The following is a 16730-nucleotide window of genomic DNA, read 5'->3' on the forward strand; positions in this document are numbered from 1 at the left end:
CAATATTTTTATAGAAAATATAATTAAAATATTTTAGTAGAAAATCACCCAAGGGCCACATTAAAGGTCTTGAAGGGCCGGATCTGGCCCCTGGGCCTTATGTTTGACACCTGTGGCCTAGGGTGACCAAACATCCATTTTTACCCGGACATGACATCCACGTCCTGTCCTGGCCGTCCGGGTTTTTTTTTTTTATAAAGTGATACAAATGTTCAGGTTTTCATTATCTTTCATTGGGTCATTAAACTGAGCGTCTCTCGTAGCTCTCTGTAACTCAGAAGGAGCGAGCAGACACAGACAGTCGGTCAGTCTGCAACACGCTGAAGCACAAATGCGCATTTAACGATGACTTGTACAAGAAATTCCGCGCTTTCCGTCCCAGTCAGGACAAGTGTGAGTCCATGTGCACAGTGTACAAAGCAGCACATATGTTTCAGTGTCCAGTGGCGGTGCCGGGGACCTCAAAGCACCAGGACACCAAAAAACATTAAAAAGCTTTGCCAGGTGAGAGTAGCTCAATGTCGATGATGAGGCCCCACGTCCCAACCCCCGTACGGTGTCCTGGTTTTGACAAATGCAAATATGGTCACCCTACGCTTGCGGGTAAAAACAAGAAAATATTTTATCAGAAGTGATTTTCGTTTAGACAGTGACGGCGTTTTTGGGGCTTAAAAACGCAAAAATCTGAAACCATCCTTCAGAGTCAAAAAGTTGAATACGCTCCACCGTAGTGTTTCCTTCTACACTGCCCAAGACGCAAAACTCTGGTCAGATCTGCTCACGTCGCGGACATGTTTGCGTCACATACATACAGTACACAGAAACAAACATGTCAGATCATTTCCATCCATCTGGCATCTCTAATGAACTTACAGGAGGCTCCCAACAAATGTACAGAATGTGCAGAGATACTATTAGTGAACAGAGAAGGATCTGCAATCACCTCTGTCAAATTCTGGATGCACTAGTTGGTCGCAGGCGAGTCAGACGGATATGGACGAGACCTGGAGAACTAGTTGAGGGTGGAACAACTTTGTGGAAGAAGTAGCTGATGAAAATGCTTGGTGTGAAAACTTTGTTATGCCCAAAGACGCCCTTGTTGCTTTAAGTACAAGCATGCCCAATTCCATACACTTTTGCGTCATCGTATGCACGCAGATTTCCTCCAGAAAACGCTTGTCTAAACATGGAATAAAAAGACACAACGCCACTTTTGCGTCTTCTGTTCAGACCTTCATCATATAAATGTAGCCTAAGTCCTATATTACGCAAAATTTACTCTTGTAAGGTTTAACAAACAAAACAAATCTGGAGTCATGTTTTCTTTCATTCACACATTTGATATACCCTTTTTACCATTATTAGTCTGGTCACATCTCCAAAAATCAAAATGCTCTGTTCCACCTTGTGATGTCATGAAGTGGTAGTTTTCAAGCTACCTTTTAACTTTTGTTCAGTAGAGTTTGGAAATTCTGGGTCTGAAATGATCCAAATGATTCTAGTGAAGGTGTATGGAGTTTAAAAAAAAAACAGTGGAGCACTTCCTGTACCAAATGACATCATAAGGTGCAACAGAGTGTTTTCAATGTGAGAGAAGTGCATCAAATTTATGAATGAAACAAAACACAACTCTGGATATGTTTGGGATGAATAAACATTATAACATAGATCAGAAATAGTGTGAGGCCTTTGATGTGTACATTGTGTTTTTTGTAAATGATGTGTTTTATTGTGAATTATTTGTGCTTAGTTTCTTAATTGTAATAGAAAAGTTGAACATACCCAGGCATAGGTCCGTTCTTGGCCAGGTTGTACACTTGTCTTGGGTTCAGCAGATACTGAAACTTCCGGTAAATCCTACAAAATAAAGAATTAAAAACAACATTCATATAATCCAACTTTAATACTCATAACAAACTCACAATAAAGACATATTTAAAGTAGACCTATTCTGCAAAATAGATTTTTCAGAGAATTTAAAATGTTAGTTGTTTCTCCTTCTTATTTACCTTTTGTTTGGAGTAATTTGTGAATGTTTGACCAATCTTTAGTCACTTATTTTCAAGATGCCATTTTGCTAATCAACCTCCATTTTCACTGCCACTGGTACATGCCTACTGCTCTCATTACTTCATTCTTCAATTTGTTTTTCTTTATCTGTCATATGTGTAAAATTCAGCAAAATTCACATAGCCATTTGGGTACAGATGAAAAAAAGAATAGAATTTTTCACTTCTCTTTAGTCTGCAGCCGTCCATCAGAGGTGCTGGCGACTTCACGGCTCTTTGTTGTGATGTTGTTTACAATGATCTCATTGCGCACTACAGTTTTCTAATGTGAACTTGTTTCTCTTACCAAGTTGTTTTAGATCACGGCTGTCAAACTCAAATTAACAGAGGGCCAAAATGAAAAACTGGAACTTAAATAAATATTTATTGAAACATTTTCAACAACATCTGCATGTTTTCTCTTCTTTTGAGATATGATGTTAAACCTTTTCTTATTAAAATAAATGTTTAATAATAGTTTGTCTTAAACACTGAATCTAGAACAAGCAAAATATAAAATAATAGCAACATTTTAAATAAATAATGTCTCTATAGTCTATCTGTAGCCGGTGGGCAGTTCTAATACATATTTGATAGGATCTCGCGGGCCGAATATAATTATATCGCGAGCCAAATTTGGTCCCTGGGCCTGAGTTTGACATATCTGTTTTAGATGAATATTGCAATTTAAAATGTGTAAATATGCTCTCTACTTGAATACAGGAGTTATTTGAGGAGAGAGAGTGTCAGTATAACCTTAGAAGAACAGGCATCTTTTTAAAATATGAAGATGTAAGAAAAGAAGTAAGAAAATTGTTATTGTATTTCTGTTTGAGGGGTTAATATTATGGAACAACCTGAATGATGATGTAAAAAAGTCTAACACTGTAAAAGCATTTAAAAACAGGTATAAATCATTATGTTTTGAAAGCTAGAGAGCTCTGGAAATTCAATTTAGTTTGTTTTTATTTTTATTTTTATTTTTTTGTCTCTTATATATACAGTAAGTCGTAAGTAGTTTGGGGTGGGGTTTGGCTTTATAAATACTTTTGACTTCAGCTTAAACCCTTGCGGTCACCCTTTCCATCATACACAGGGTTGTAGTTTGTTTTTTGAAGTGCTGCAAAATGACCGAATAAACTGCTACTACTACTAATCTAATATTGCTTTTCAAAATAAGTTGTATAAGTTCTTCTTTCCTCCATGCTGCTTGTAGACCCACCCGTGTGTGACAGGCCAGTGCAGTGGACAGCAGCTCGTTCCCCCCTCGGGACTAACCATTAGAAAGACTAATATATTTTAATTTCAATTCCATTATATCAACTGGCTGAAGTCGTATTTTGATCTCATAATTTAAACAGATGAGGGCGGGGGTAATAGGCAGTGAATGAATATGTTTCAGTAATAAGCCAATTAGCCTTGGGTTAGGCTCGGGCCGGGCGTCACGTGACAGCAGAGGGGAGGGGGGAGGGCAGGCTCACAGTGACAGCCCGCTACCTCTGACTCCCGAGACTCTCACAACATGCTACTTCAATTACTGCATTTGTTGAAGCAGACCTATTACGAAAAAAAAAATAAAAATCGAGGTTTCAGAGCTGAGTTGTTTTCCTTAATCATTTACTCACCCGAAGTTGTATTTAGAGTGATTCGTGCATGTTTGAGCAAACTTTAATTGTTTATTTCAGTGAACAGATATCCCTTTTTACTCAGGACAGTCCCAGTTTTGAGTCCTGTGTCCCCTGTCCCATCAGATTTATCCAAAACCATTGATTTGTCCCAGTTTTATACAAGAAATGTCCCAGGTGTCTCTATTTTTGACCAATTTGATCTCTGCCAACAGTAAAGAGAGGCATAAATAGCCATTTGTTTGGATAAAATACAGAAATGCTGCTTAAAAACAACCAAAACACAAAGGAAATGTGACTATACTGACTCATATTTTAGTCATGACTGGTCTCTGCATAACAATTTTCCTTACTCATGCACTCGTTTTACAATTTTGTTAAAAAAAAAAACAGGGATGTCCCAGTTTTTTATTTTGAAATTCTGGTCACAATCAACCTCCATTTTCACCTCCACCAGAACACACCAACTGCTCTGTACTTCATTCTCCATTTTTATTTTCTTAATCTGTGATACGTGTAGGATTCGACAGTGTTTCGTAGTAATTTTGGTACAATTGAAAAAAATTCATTGTGATCCATTTTGCCTAATATAGGACGCTTAACCTAAACCTTCACCACACATGTTTGAGTACCGTATTTTTCGGACTATAAGGCACACTTAAAATCCTTTAATTTTCTCAAAAGTCTATAGCGTGCCTTATAATCTGGTGTGCTTTATGTATTAATTCTGGTTGTTGTGCTTACTGACCTTGAACCGATTTTATGTTGTACACGGCGCTCATAAATCTGTCAAAATGTTTTAGTGCGACTTTGGTAAACTACGAAGCCGCACCGCTTGATGGATTGTCGGAACATTACGGCTACTGTAGTCAAGAGCCTCGTGGAGTAAATCGTGTCCGTCAATCTGACAGAAGCTGACAACATCAGCGCACAAGGAGTGAGCAGTTTGTTTCAGCACTTATAGTTTATGCAAATGAGCCATGTGGTTTTAAGTTTCGTTTCTATAAAACGTAAACAAATGTGCGAAAAAAGCTGCAATAAACACATTATTACTCAATATATATTTCAGTCGTCCTCGTAGGAAATAATAAAACAAACTTATCCACCCACATTCACATTCATAATACATATTCACCAAGACAGGGAGGCAACGCCGGGCGAATTACGCCACGATCTGCCAATAGATCATGGACGCCTGGACTACGGGATCAGTCTCAAGTGTCGTCTGTTTGTTTTGCTTAATGCACCTTATAATCCGGTGCACCTTATGTATGAAAATAGACGAGAGAATTCAACATTATTGATATTGCGCCTTATAATCCGAAAAAAAAAAAAAATTGTGTGAAAGAAAGTGAAAGTGAAAGAAGTTCATTGTGATCCATTTTGAGTAATATAGAACCCTTAACCTAAACCTTCATTCACACATGTTTGAGTAATCATTTATTATTAGTCTATCTGTTCGACTTTATAATATACTGGTAGATTTCAAGTTTTATCTTTAGTTCGGTAAATTTTGGCAATTCCAGAGCTGTAATTATCTAAATGATTCTGGTGAAGGTGTCTGGAGTTTAAAAATGCAGTGAAACCATTGCTGTATTACCAAAGGACATCACAAGCTGTACGAAGTGTTTTCAGTTTGAGAGAAGAACTCTAAAGGCTAAATATGCAGGGTTTGGGCGTTAAACATGCACAAAACAAAATGCAACTCCAGGTCTGTTTGTGGTGAGGATCTGTAAATAACGTAATATTAAAGCTTTAATTTATTTTAGCCCATATGTGAATTTAAATCGTCAAAGAAATGTAATGTTATAGAATGTAATGTCTCCAAGTGGCATGGACACCTCCGTCTGTGTGTGTGTGTGTGTGTGTGTGTGTGTGTGTGTGCGTGTGTACTCACCGCTCCCCCTGCTTGCCCCCGCTCTTGGGGTTGACGAACACGAGCAGAGGATGAGTGCCCTCTATTGTTGTGATCTGAATGAGAGATGTCAAAACAAAGCATTGGTGTTTGGAGACGGCAGGAAGCTTCACAGGATCCACTTTCAAGCCCCGCTCCTCCTCGCACGTAACCCAGATATGAGCAGCCGAGAGCGGGGAGAGCGGGGCCCTCTGACACCCCCACCCCCCCCCCGTGAGGAGGAGAGACGAGAGACAAACGTGCGCTGCTGTTGTGTTAGTGCAGTTTGTGCGCAGGAGAGTATATTGTAATCAGACTCGTTTACTTCTGTCTGGATTATTAGCTCACAAATTAAGCATCAGATTAAGAAAACGCAGCAGGTGAACAGGAAAACATCTTAAATTTAGACATATAAATCTAAAATTCTGCAGTTTACTCACATAAATGTAAGAAAAAATGTTGTAAATAACCCAGAGCATCATTTTATTTTTTATATTGCACTCTATCTTTTGCTCTTTGCTTTTTTATTTTGAAGGGTCTTATGTCCGGTTAGTGCAAAAACAGTTAATTATCTTAACATCGAGAACAACAAAAGACGTTATACGGAGCAAATATTAATTAATTTATTTATTTTTCATATATTTTCTATGCCTTTGTTTAGATAAACAATAAACAACATTGTTGATTTAAATATGTGTTTTAGCGGTTATCTTGGTTGATTTGTGTTGTCAAAATGAATGTAAATGATAAGATAAACTTGCGTTGAGTTTTGTGTATTTGTATTTACACACTGTATTTTGATATTCCTTTTAGCTCTTACGGCAGATTGGAAGATTTATTGACATTAAAACTTAAAATCACCAGTTTAAGTGTCAGTCTTCATTCAGAGGGATATGCTGCAAATGTATTACCGTATATTTCGGACTACAAGACGCACTTAAAATCCTTTAATTTTCTCAAAAATCAACAGTGCGCCTTATAATCTGGTGCGCCTTAAGTATTAATTCTGGTTGTTGTGTTTACTGACCTCGAACCGATTTTATGTAGTACACGGCGCTCACAAATCTGTCAAAATCAGTTCTTTTTCAGTGTTATAGTTTATGCAAATGAGCCATGTGGTTTTAAGTTTTGTTTCTGTAAAACATAAACAAATGTGCACAAACCTGCATTAAATACATTATTACTCAATGTATATTTGAGTTCTCGTCATCAAAACAAAACAAAACAAAAAAACAATTTTTAAATTATTAAACTTATTAAATTCAATGATAAAATTATTCGCCTACATTTACATTTACGCCACAATCTGACAATAGATCGTAGATGTCTGGGCTAAGGATCAGTCTCAAGTATCGTCCGTTTGTTTCGCTTAATGCGCCTTATAATCCAGTGCACCTTATGTATGAAAATAAACGAGAGAATTCAACATTATTGATATTGCACCTTATAAACCGGTGCCTTATAGTCCGAAAAATACAATACACGTTTTTCATCATGTAATGTTTTCGTGTAAAAACAATGCATTTTATGTAAAAAAAAAAAAAATATATAAAATAATATATATATAAATTATAATATATATATATATATATATATATATATATATAATAAATGTTAACTTGAGAGACATTTGTTTCTTTTCTGTTGTCAACACTGTCACTATTCACAGTGTATAACTTAACATGTTGTAGGTATGAAAAATAAGCTAAATATACAAATTTAAAATTATTAGCGGTGGTATATCGTAATTGTCAATATCAGACAACTTCCCCCAGATAACGGGATCTGTCCAATATTGAAAATTTAGCCAATATTTGGCTCAGGTATTTCTTCTACACTGTCCGAGCCTGTGTGTGTCCATGTCCCAGTTCGTCCTCACTGCTCAGTGCTCAGTGGATTTGTCTTTTTGGGCAGACTCATGAGTAAAAAAAAAATGTTTACATTAGGGCCCGACCGATATAAATGTGCCTTTATATCGGTACACATATAATCAATTACCACAATGCGCACACATTACTGCTAAAGGCTGATAGCAGTAGTTTTTACTTTGTTTAAATAACATTAGGCCGACCTACTGTCTTTAAATGTGATTGTAAAGAGGCAGAATAACAATAAATGTGGCCTAAATAAAACCAACTTAAAATCCAACAGAGCCAAACTTAAGTGTTATAATCAGCTGAAGATTTATAGTGAATTATTACATCACTAAATACTGTATATCAGCTGTTATATCAGCTATCAGCAGCTCCAAAGCCTGTTTTATCAGTATCATATCAAATCCAAAAAAAAAAAGTAATATTGGTTGGCATTAGTTTACATCCCAGACAAATACATTTTGTTTGTAAAAAGTTTAGTTTGTACTATAACTTATAAATTACTGCTGTACTCTATATTTTAAAAGACAAATATCAGCATCGGCTCAAACATCGGACCATCCCTACGATAAATTCTGAATTTCTGAGCATAAAAAATACAAACAGTGACCCACTCAGTAGAGAAGTAGAGTCAATAATCCTCAGTACAGTAGAAAATATTAGGAAACCTGTCCGAACACACCCACAACTGTACAGTAGTGCGGTGTGAGCGTGGGCCTTCCTCCAGCCCAGCCCACCCCCTCGTCCCCCTCGCCCCGACCCCCCCCTTCCCTGTCCCAGCACCGGCCCTGGATTGATGACCCCCGTCCGGCCTGACTGATGCATTACTTCCTGTAATTATAAATAATAATCTTGAATATTACGGAGCTGAGGCGCTGAGGGCAGAGATGGATGTGCCGGGGTGCGATTCGTCTTGTGTCTCTGGAGCGGCCGCCAGAGACGAGACGGCAGGTTTCCATCGGCAACGACGGAGGACAGACTCTGCTGCCGGAGTCTCGTCTGCCTGAACTCTGCATTAAAGGTGCACTGAGTAACTTTTCTGGTGGAGGGGCCGTCACCTGTTTGTCTTCATAGAAATGTTATCGCTATGTCTAGAATGTTCCATATTCTCATCTTCTCCCCCGACGTGGAATCTCATGTTTCCCATGTAAAACAGGTGCTGAAGAGACTCCTGGACAATCAGTTGTATGTTAAAGCACAAAAGTGCAAGTTTCACGTCTCCTCAGTGTCATTTTAGGCATGGTGGTTAGCCAGGGAGAGCTGAAGATGGACCCTGGCAAGGTCCAAGCAGTCAAGGACTGGCCCACGTCCTCCTGCCGAACAGATGTTCAGCGTTTCTTGGGATTTGCCAATTTTTATAGTTTATAAGTTTATAAAAAACTTCAGCTCTATTGCCGCACTCTTGCGTGCACTTACCTCTTCTAAGTTTCAGTTCTCCTGGTCCACTCAAGCAGAGGAGGCCTTCCAAAAGCTGAAAACTTTGTTCACATCAGCGCCTGTGTTGACTCTTCTAGATCCCTCACGGCAGTTCGCGGTTGAGGTTGATGCATAGAATGTGGGCATTGGAGCAGTTTTGTCACAGAGGTTAGTAAAAGACAATAAGTTGCATCCCTGTGCATTTCTGTCTGAGAAACTTTCTTCTTCAGAGCGCAACTATGATACTGGGGACCGAGGGCTTCTGGCTATAAACCAGACTATTTATATAAGGAAGAACCAGCAAACTCCACAAGAAGGCTTCACTCGGGCCTAGAATCAAACTTCATACGAGTCAGTAAGGCTAACCACTCTGCTACGGCACCTCACATTCACAGTATAAAGAGTCCAAAGTGTAAATAATATAAGCATCTCACCTGGAGGCCCTGTCCGTCCACGGTCACAGAGTTGGCCCTCTGCATCTTCCCTCTGCCCGACTGACTGGTGCGAGAGTCCTTCCTCAATGTCGACTGCCTTTCCTAACATAAAAACCATCATACATTTTTATCACAAAAACAGGATTTGACAGAATTTGAACATTTTGGTTAAAAAAGTGTATTTCCCCACCAGTCACCAGTCATGATATGCACTACAGAAAGAACGACAAATCCTTATTTTGAGGAGTCTTGACATTTACTCAGTAGGTTTAGTTTTTCTTGTTTTGTTTAGTTTTTTTGAAATGCACATTTTCAGACGAGACTAGTTGAAAAAAATGTAAAGCAAAAGAGCAAAAAACATCTCTGAAAACAGCTCATTAATCTACACCTAAATCAAAATGACTTGTATACTCTTGAAACAAGATACATTTTCAACATTGAATAAATTTCATTAGGAGTAGAAGTAGAAGTAGCAAAACATTTTTTTTTTTTTTTTTTTTTTTTTTTTGCAGTGTATGGCAATTTTGGTGGAAAGAGTACTGCAAATCTGTACTGAAGTAAGTACAGTTACATGGCCAAAAATGTACTCAGTTACAAGTACTGCTTCCAAAAGTGAAAGTAAAAAGAACACGTGAAGAATTCTACTTCTTCAGAGTACTAGTTACTCTATTTTAAGCAGCAGTTTAGATCAGCGTGTTGCATAAATTGAACAGTTTTAAGTTCTGTCCAATCAGAGCAGGCGATGCTGTTCCGTGTGTTTGTTGGTATATAAAGGAACAGAAACGGACGTGGATTCAGATGACTTTGACTGCGCTGTACTTAGAAACTTCTATGATTTTAACTTTATGATTTAAACTAACTACATTTACATGGTTACAGTTAAATTATACAGTTTGACATGTACAGGTACATGTTTCAAAATCATTTTAACAAATTCATATAACAAAACAACATATACTGGCCCAAATTCTGGAACAAACTGATAAATGCAAAAAATTGATATATTGTATCATTTAATTTGATGATACAGTATCAATATTAGGGCTGTAACAGTATCGAAATATTGTGATATTATATGGTCAAAGTTCTCACAATAATATCGTGGACCATCACAATATATCGAATTACAAGTCTCTTTGCTTAAAATTAGAGTTATGGTGCAGCAATAGCTAAAAAAAGACAGAGGGAACTACATAGACCATGATCCTTTGCTCCATTTCAGTGCAGAATACAGGAAGAAATAACAGTTCTAAACACTTTAAAGTCTTAATTCTTTGGGTTAAGTCTTGTCAAGGCATTTTAAAGAGGAAAAAGTTGCACATTAACAGTTTTAGCTGTTTAGCCTCCACAAAATATCTCAATAAATATCTTATCGTGAGATGTATATCGCGAAAATATCGTAAGAGATTTGGATATTGTTACATCTCTAATCATGAGCCTCCCTCCATATCATGAACTTTCCCATGATATCACAATAAATATATTTCCCTTGGATATTGTTACACCCCTAATTGATATCATGGGCTGCTGTATCGATATATCGCCAAGAGTGTTTTTAGGTATACATTACTAAATTATTTTGTGTAAGAGCTACAATTGCATTGACATTTTGACTGTTTTGGTGAGTAAAATTTGTGTTTTTCATGTTAACCGCACAAACTAAGTAGTCAGGCTGGTGCCACCTAGTGCCTCAGCTCAATTTTATTTCTCTCCAACGACTAGGTCAGGAATCAAAATACACTAGACGGTTTGCAAAAAACCCGGAAGTGCGAGTTCGGGCATCAGCCAATCAGCGAAAAGCCATATATTCTGTGTTGGCATTGATTCCTGAGATCGAGGATTTTAAGCCTGAACAAAAAGAATGTTTGATGAATTTTATCAAGGGGAAAGACGTTATTGTCGTTCTTCCTACGGGATTTGGTGCATTACATACGTCACAACCAAATAGCAGCAATTGGTTAAATAAAAAAGCACCCGCCTACCGTCGAGCGAACAAATCCTAATGCTGTGAGGTCAGGCTGATGAATCAGGCTACAAACAAAGTGGACTTAATAGTTTAATAGTCTTTTAGTATAAGAGCCATGATTTAGCCTTTGTTTTTCACAGAACCATATCAAATCAATTTGGAATATATTGTATCAAATCATATTGTATCAAAAGTGAACTGTATTGAAAGACATATCGTATCAGCAGTGTTGGGGAGTAACAGATTACATGTACCAGAGTTACGTAATCAGAGTACAAATTATGAGTAACTGTATTCAGTTACAGTTACTGTTTCAGTGAGTTATAATTGGATTACAGTTACTTTATTGAAATAAATGGATTACACAGCGGGATTTTCCGGTTTTCCTGTTTTCACATTTTGGGCTATATCCCCCCCTTTTCTTTTTTTTTTTTTTTTTTTCACTCATTGTTTAAACCAGGTCGAAATCAGGACTAAACCAGGACTAAACCAGGTCTAAAACCAGGTCTAAACTAGATCTAAACCAGGTCTAAAACCAGGACTAAAATGAGGTGTAAACTAGATCTAAACCAGGTCTAAACCAGGACTAAAACAGGTCTAAAAGAGGATTTAACAGGACTAAACCATGCTGCGCGGATGTGTCTCCTCCTCCTCTATCAATAATATTTTTAATTTGGTTAAGTAAAGACTGGCCTTTTTATTTTCTTTTAGCACACAAAATATCTTATGTTACGATATCCTAGTCTTTGCTTCTCTACAACTATCCATGCGTTTGTCTCCAGTAGGTTAGATACTGTAATGTTCTGCTCACTGGTCTCTCCAAACGAGCTGTGAGACGCTGCAGAACATCCAGAACATCCAGAACGCTGCAGCTCGGGTCCTTACTCGAACTAGGAAGTACGAGCACATAAGTCCTGTGCTCAGGTCTCTGCACTGGCTCCTGTGCCTCAGAGAATAGACTTTAAAGCAGCTCTGCTTGTGTACAAGTCTCTCCATGACCGAGCACCAAAGTCCATCTGTGACATGTTAGTGTCATATGAACCATCTCACACTCTGAGGACCTCAGGGACCGGCCTCCTGCTGGTGCCCAGAGTCAGGACTAAACAAGGGGAGTCAGAGTTTCAGGTTCATGCAGCTAAAACCTGGAACAGTCTGAACATGTGAGACAGACTCTTCTGTGACGCTGTTTAAATCCAGGCTCAAAACATTTCTGTTTAACTGTGCAAATAACTGAAAGGTTTTCATTCCGCACTCTTCTCTCCAATTTATGTCTCTCTTTTTTAATTTTAATCTTCATGATTATTTATGTTTTGATTTGTTTTTATTATGATTTTAATGTATTTCTTATTCTGTAAAGCACTTTGAATTACTTTGTGTACGAATTGTGCTCTACAAATAAACTTGCCTTGCCTTACAGCAAATCAAGTAATCCAAAGTATTCAGATTACGTTACTCACCTAAAGTAACTTGATGGATTCCGTTACAAACTACATTCTGGTGTATGTAATCTGTAATCTGTATGGGAATACATTTTAAAAGTAACCATCCCAACACTGCATATCGTGGCCTATGTATCGAGGTATGTATCGTATCGGCAACTTCTTCATGATACCCAGGTCTACTGATGATATGTGCATCATCCCAGACTTTGGCATGTTTAAATCCAGACTGAAAACCTTTTCTATTCAGACTGGTTTTGAACTCTCAGTAATGCAGTGACTCTTCGTACAGTTTGTTGTTTTTCATTGTTTAAGTTTGTGAGTGTTTGGGTTGTATTGGAGAGCACTCTGGTCACTCTGAGTGTAGTTAAGGGCTCTATAAATAAAGTTTGATTGATTGGTAGATAGATATAAACTACGTGAGCTGCCGTCCCCATTGGAAACCCCCCTCAGCCCTCAGAGCACAGGTAAAACATATGGACTAATTGTTTTGAGCCTGTGTCTCCGCGGGACTCCGTCGGGCCTCGCTCTGTTCCTCTTCTCGTTATTTGGACGCGCAGTGGGTGATGATTGGCTGCTCGCGTGTGCCCGCCGCGGTGCCCTTACCAGAACCACGGGGCAGATGGAGCTGGGGGGCAGGATGTGGTCCTTCAGCGGGCCGCAGTCGCACTCGGGACGCACGTGGGACGCGCACTTGTTATGAAGCTGCGAGGGGGGAGAGAGAGAGAAAGCGTCAGGTATCATTAACAGCCAAACAAGCAGAAACCCCTGTCGTCAGCGTTTAGCTACAATCCCGCTACTTATTTGCATGCATTGTCTTCGCTTTATTTTCGAGAACAAATAAGTGTTTTGGGAGTGTAAATTGGCGGGGTAGCTAGTGCGGTGGGAGAGGTGCCAGAGCTACAGCCTAAACAAGCCTGAGCAGTGGGGCTATAATGAGAGGAGGCTGGCTCTCTCCGGGAGGCGCTTACCGTGATTTGACACCACACGCAGTGCAGCCCGGTCAGGCCCTGGTAACACTTAATGGTTTTGTGACACTTGTCGCACTTGGTGGGGCAGTTCCCTTCCACCCAGAAATGGTGCATGACCTGCGGAGCGAGAGAGAGAGCGCGCGGTGAGGGGAGGTGAGAAAAGAGAGAGCTGCTGGAGAAAAACAAGACGAGCGCAGCGTCAAAACAACAAAGAGACAGGCCAATCAGCGAGCCGACGCCAAACTGCTGTAAGGTTTTTGAGATGTTGTTATTATGTTTATAGATACACTACCAGTCAAAGGTTTGGACACACCCTCTCATTCAGTGTTTTTTCTACTACTTTACACATTTTATATACATTAGGGTGACCATATTTCCATTTGTAAAATCCTGGACACCTTTCCGGGGGTGGGAGTTGGGGCCTCGACATTGAGCTACAGTCGTCCCTCGCTATATCACGGTTCACCTTTCGTGGTCTCTCCATTTTGCAGATTTTTTCTTTTCTTTTTATTTATTTATTTTTTATTTTTTTGTGTCAATTTTGCATGTCTAAACCAGGTCTAAACCAGGACTAATCTTGGACTTAAGAGAGAGAACGTCGAGCAGTTTGTCCACAAAGCGCGATCGGGCAGTTGCCGCGTTTACCTCCGTGAGGTGCGGAGCTTCCATCGGTCCTTTCTCCTGCGGTCACCTCCGAGCCCGTCCCGACACTGAGTCCTGTTTCATTTCTGGTTTACTCCTGTTTTAGTCCTGGTTCAGTCCTGGTTTAGTCTTAGTTCAGTCCGTGGCGTAGGCAGCGCAAAAGCTTGACATAATCACGGGTTAACGGGCGGGTGCAGTGCTGTACTGTGGGTCTCCAAAAATGGACCCGTGCAGGACTCTGCTCTGTAGGGCTCTATTATGGAATAAATGAATCTTCGGTTCGTTACATAAAGAAGGAGGAAAATAATATAAGGACGACAGCAGCAATAAGTTTTAAGAAGGATGCAAAAAGGGTTGTAACTGTCCTGTGTGAGAAAAGTGTATAAAGTTTGTGGTGAGGGGTTTTACAGCCTTAAAACAGATATAATAATTGTAAAATATAAAGTTTACTACTTTGCAGATTTCACTGGGTTATTTTTAGAACGTAACCACCGCGATAAATGAGGGATCACTGTACTCTCACCTTGCAACCTGTGCACATGGTCTCCCACTTGATGGAAAACAGAGTATTTCTTGTACAAGTCATTGTTAAATGTGCATTTGCATTTCAGCATGTTGCAGACTGACCGACTGTTTGTGTCTCGCTCCTTTTGAGTCACAGACGCTACGAGAGACGCTCAAATTAATGGCCCAATGAAAGGTAATGAAAACCCGGACATTTGCATCACTTAAAAAAAAAAAAAACAGGACAAGACACAAAATACGGACATGTTCGGGGAAAAATGGACGTTTGGTCACCCTAATATACATACGCAAGACGCAAGATATATGGAATTACGTAGCAAACTTTTTTTTTTAATAACTGAGCTAAATATGTACAAACTCTCACAGTATCCACCCTTTGCTTTGACAACGCAGCAAAACTCTGGCCTTCTCAAGATGAAGTCTCCTGAAACGGTTTTTATTTCACAGCTGTGCCTTGTCGGGGTCAAGAAAGGCCAAAAGTGCAAAGCAGTGTCAAAGCAAAGGGTGGATATTTTGTAATTATTTATTATTATTTTGAAAGTTTTTAGTTATTTTGAGTTTATTTGAGTCTAGACTAGATTGAGTGTGTCCATTAATAGTTTTGTAATGTAAATCATCATGGAAATAAAACAATAAATAAATGAAAAGGTATGTTCATACTTTTGACTGATAGTGTATACATTTATATATATATATATTTAAACAGAGCAGCAACTAATGATTATTTTGCTAATTTATTAATCTACTGGTTATTTCTTTTGATTAATCCATTAGTTGTTTAAACTGTGAGTGAATATGAGCTTTTTACTACTTTTGATTCAGATATACAGTAGCTGAAGAGAATCGAGGACAGCCTAATGAAGTTTTTTTCAATCAAAAACACTAAATGTACAGACTGTAATATAAATGTTAATGACTTATCTATTTTTAAATGCAATTTGTGGATAATAAAGGTCACTTATTTCCTCTACTGGTCAAAACAAAGCACTGATCACAAATAAAATATAGTTACATATAATTTTTTTATGTTTAATTATGTGTATGTATCTATTTTTTATTTGATTAACATGCATTTGTATGTAAGGAACAACTGTGGATGCAGAAAGTTTAAAAATGAACTAGTTTGGTTGTTCAAGATGGTCATTTAAGACTGTAAAATCATAAAAATCACATATAGTGCCTTTAAAGGTCTTATATTGCACAAAATTGCCTGTTGTGAGCTTTAAGTCAGTCTAGAATATTGTTACCTCATTAAAAACACACCTGGAATTGTGTTTTATTTCAATCACATGTGTTTGAGTAACCGATTATTAATAGTTTGTCTACATCTCCAAAATGATCTGTTCCACCTCGTGATGTCATGAAGCTGTAGTTTTCAAGTCAAGACCTACATTTTACCTTTAGTTCAGTAGAGATTGGCAATTCCAGAGCTGAAATCATCGAAATGATTCTAGTGCAGTGTTTCCCAAAGACTGGATCATGACCCTCAGGTGGGTCGCAAGAGGTTTTTTTGGGACGACGATCTGCATGTAGGTCTATGATATACAGTTCTAACACATGTCGAAATGTTAAGACATGTTTTGTATAATTTCTAATCCTTTTTTAATTATTTTATTGACTATTTTGGATGAATATTGCCAGTTCAGTTGGAGTTGAAAAGAAAAAGAAATGGGCTACATTTACCGTCCAAATTGGCGACTTATGGATCCTTTTATTGCTGCTTCAGTGACTGGTTTTCGTTATTTAAAACTTGAGTAATACTAATTGTTCAGAGACACGATCACTCAGTCAACAATAAAATATCCTCATGAATGTTCAGTAATGCTCAAACACACCTTTATATTGTGATTTACGAATAATGTCTATTGACTTGGGTTGCAAAGGTTCGTGACTTAT

The 16730-nt window shown here is 38.4% G+C and overlaps 1 protein-coding gene across 6 annotated transcripts in view; it reads right to left on the bottom strand.

The window, feature by feature from the left end:
• Positions 1-16730, bottom strand: part of dgkb (diacylglycerol kinase, beta) — a 159955-nt gene that overhangs the window by 113341 nt on the left and 29884 nt on the right. The window contains exons 7-13 of one of the 6 annotated variants that reach the window (XM_055163585.1): positions 13668-13784; positions 13303-13401; positions 12400-12409; positions 12319-12356; positions 9292-9393; positions 5571-5644; positions 1783-1857 (exon numbers count right to left, since the gene is read on the bottom strand). In XM_055163585.1, the coding sequence (XP_055019560.1) occupies positions 1783-1857; positions 5571-5644; positions 9292-9393; positions 12319-12356; positions 12400-12409; positions 13303-13401; positions 13668-13784 (515 nt within the window). Of the gene's footprint in view, positions 1-1782; positions 1858-5570; positions 5704-9291; positions 9394-12318; positions 12357-12399; positions 12410-13229; positions 13402-13667; positions 13785-16730 lie in introns of all 6 variants that reach the window. The other 5 variants (XM_055163586.1, XM_055163584.1, XM_055163582.1 and 2 more) reach the window with 5 other exon arrangements.

The sequence above is a fragment of the Boleophthalmus pectinirostris genome, unplaced genomic scaffold, assembly GCF_026225935.1.
Source record: "Boleophthalmus pectinirostris isolate CB_2022bp ecotype Guang Dong unplaced genomic scaffold, ASM2622593v1 HiC_scaffold_6, whole genome shotgun sequence".
NCBI lineage: Eukaryota > Metazoa > Chordata > Actinopteri > Gobiiformes > Gobiidae > Boleophthalmus > Boleophthalmus pectinirostris.